Source organism: Cariama cristata, unplaced genomic scaffold (genome assembly GCF_000690535.1).
Source record: "Cariama cristata isolate BGI_N322 unplaced genomic scaffold, ASM69053v1 scaffold14597, whole genome shotgun sequence".
In the NCBI taxonomy this organism is placed as follows: Eukaryota; Metazoa; Chordata; class Aves; order Cariamiformes; family Cariamidae; genus Cariama; species Cariama cristata.
The window spans coordinates 5,459-8,458 of NW_009626182.1; the positions used below are offsets into that span (position 1 = coordinate 5,459).

Consider the following 3,000-nt stretch of genomic DNA (forward strand, 5'->3'; position numbering starts at 1 on the left):
CGGGGGGTGACAAGCCGTGATGTGGCCACCTCTGTTGGTGTGCTGGTTTCGAAGGTGGAGGTGGTGGGTGTCTCCAGGGTGGTGGCCCGGGTGGTGGCTGCCTTAGTGATGAAGGGGGGCAGGAACCTTCGGATGGTGGTGGGCTTGGCAGTGGCCATGGTGGTGCTGGTGGTGGTCGTGGTGGCGGTGGTCGTGGTGGTCGTGGTGGTTGTGGTGCTGGTTGTGGTGGTAGGGGAGTCGCTGGTAGTGGTACTGGTGGTGGTTGCCTTCCAACTGGGGATCACTGGTGTCTCTGTCATCCTGGGGATATACAAGATGCCGGTTGTCTGCTCGGGGGTGGTGTCCTCAGCAGGGAATGGTTCAAAGGGGGTTGCCACGGGCTGCACCGAGGTGATGGGCAGCACAGCCGCCGTGGTGGGGATCATGACAGACGTGTCTGTGGTGAGGGTCACTGCCGTCTCAAGCCCCGACTCCTGCTCGAAATCTGAAAGAGGGGAAGAAGAGCGAAAGGTGAAGCTGCTGCCGCCCCAGCATTTCCCAGGGCTGACAGGCACCTGGTCTCACCCCCAAAAAAACGAGAGCAGGGGCTGGTTCCAAGCTCAACAGAAACCAAGGGCTGCAAATTCCCATGTGGTGGCCAAAGATCCCTCTCTGGGGTCAATGAAACCTTTATAACATGGCACGTGCTACTGTGCTGGGGAACGGCTAAAGACTGAAATGGGAAACGGAGTCACCTGAGCCCAACCTTTGGGACAGTTCCCTTTGCTTTTGTCTAGCGGAGGGCAGGAGGGCAGCTCTGGAGATGGATAAGGAGCAATCCTCTCCCTCACACCCCATGGCAAGCCCCTCTCCGGTCCCACCCAAACCCCAGCAATCCTTCCCCAGGAACCCCAGTTACTTACACCCCGAGCCGGAGCCTGAGTAGACATCGTCCAGTTCATCATCCCCAAAAGGGTCGTCGTCCCCGGAGCCCTCCAGGTCCACGGGTCTCTCGTAGTTCTCATTGCGCCAGCGCTGAGCCTGCAACCGAGCAGGGAGAGATGTGTGAGCAGATCCAGCCTGACCAAATCAAGACCGGTGCCTGCACAGACACCCCCAGAGAGTCCTCGTGGGATGATGGACAGGTTAATGGGCCTCGTATCTGAACACGAAGAAGAATTTCTGGACTGTGAGGGTGGCCGAGCCCTGGCACAGGCTGCCCAGAGAGGCTGTGGAGTCTCCTTCTCTGGAGATATTCAAAACCCATCTGGACACGATCCTGTGCAACTGCTGTAGGTGACCTTGCTGTGGCAGGGGTTGGACTGGGGGGTCTCCAGTGGTCCCTGCCAGCCCCCACCAGTCTGGGATTCTGTGGAAAGCAAGACCAAGGGAGCAGGAACGCCGGCAGTGCTCTCCAGCTGAACCACCCAGAATCATGCTTGGGTTTGGGTTGGGGTTTTTTTTCCCCCCTATAACAATTTGCTGCTGCAAATCTTTCAGACAAGTTGACATTTTGTGGAGAGCTCACATTGACTCTGATCACATTTCCCATGGAAACAAGCCCTCTGGAAAAAGGAGGGGGGGGGGACCCAACAATTGCTTTTGGAAACTGTTAGAAAAATGATCAGTTTGGTTCACCGGCTCGCTCTTGTTTTGCTTTAGATGATTTTTCATGTGATTCCTGGTACAGGTGTAACAGTAACACAAGCGGCTGCCGTAACTTGGAAAGTCTCAATATGAAACAATATCAGACTTCAAATATTCCACCGCTTTACAGTGCTGCTAACACTTGAAGAGCCCTTGCTAGCGGGGCTTTTAAACATCTTGTTTTGCAGATCAAAGTGTCTCCTGTTTGTGTGGCAAGGAAACAGCTTGACAGTTCATTACAATCCAAACAAGGAGGCTTTGATCTGCAAGATAGCATCAGATGTTTCGAGCTGTAAGGAGCCAGGTTAGTGCTTAAATTTAAAATAAAGGAGTTGAAGGGTCCCCTTCACCTAATCAGGCATTTTACCTCTTGACAACAGCTTCGAGTTTCTTTGTTTTCATTCCAGATTGCAACAAAAAGGAGTTTTAAAAAGTCAGAAGGTCCCATGACATAGAAATTGGAGACTTAACTCATATTTTGGCCCTATATCTCTTCTCCTGGAGCCCATCAGCTGGCAAAGGAGAGAAAACCCAGCAGCCCTGGGCTGCAGCGAGATGCTCGGGGCTGAGAGGTGGGGGGACACTTCCCAAGGGCTGGAGCTGATTGCTGCTGTGGTACCCAAGCCAAGGAGATGTCTGCTGGCCGAACCCTGCCTGTATAGTCACTGGGGTGCTGCAGATGTACCACTGGTGTCATACACCCACGGTGACAGCGTGAGCATATTCCTGGGGACATAAATCTCTCGGGAAGGTCAAGGGGAGTTGAGCTTTGAAGTGTCTGTCTCTCCTGAAAGTGCTGCTGAGGTTTTTCTGACTGGATCTACTCCTTTATCTCCAGCGATAGCAGAGCTCTCCCCTATCACCGCAGCCATTGATTATACCCTGCCAGTCTCCAACTCCCTGCACACTTTCTAAATCACTGGGAAGATTCAGTCTTTGCCCCAAAGATAAGCACTGTCCTGGAGTTTCAACTACACCGACACCAGCAGCTCACCAAAGAAGTCTGTTATCCACCGGAATTAATCCAGAGGGGACTGGGAACGGCGCAGCCCTTGCTGGGGCACAGAGGCCAAACCCTGCTGCAGCAGGAGGCGGAGGTGGGAGTGATGTGCGCTGAGTGTGGGAGTCAGCGCTGATCAACCCTGCGGAGATGCTGGGAACCCCAGCGATGGCCCTGGTACCCGGAAAGAGGAGGGACCAGGAGAGATGGGATGGAGGCACGAGGTAGCCAAGAGCAAGGGGGACATGTCCCTGAGAGACAGGAGCTTGCTTTCCTTCCTTGGAAATTGTATTGGGTTTGCGTGGCAGGGTTTTGGTAGCAAGGAGGCTGCAGGGGTGGCTTCTGTCAGAAGCTGCTCGAAGCTTCCTCCATGT

General features: G+C 54.1%; 1 protein-coding gene across 1 annotated transcript in view; it reads right to left on the reverse strand.

The window, feature by feature from the left end:
• SDC3 (syndecan 3) overlaps nucleotides 1-1,020 on the reverse strand; it is a gene marked incomplete at its 5' end in the record, with an annotated part of 4,724 nt that extends 3,704 nt beyond the window's left edge. Inside the window, 2 exons of the mRNA XM_009703924.1 lie at nucleotides 7-484; nucleotides 903-1,020. Of these exons, the coding sequence (XP_009702226.1) occupies nucleotides 7-484; nucleotides 903-1,020 (596 nt within the window). The remainder of the gene's footprint in view (nucleotides 1-6; nucleotides 485-902) is intronic.
• Between the last annotated feature and the right edge of the window lie 1,980 nt (nucleotides 1,021-3,000).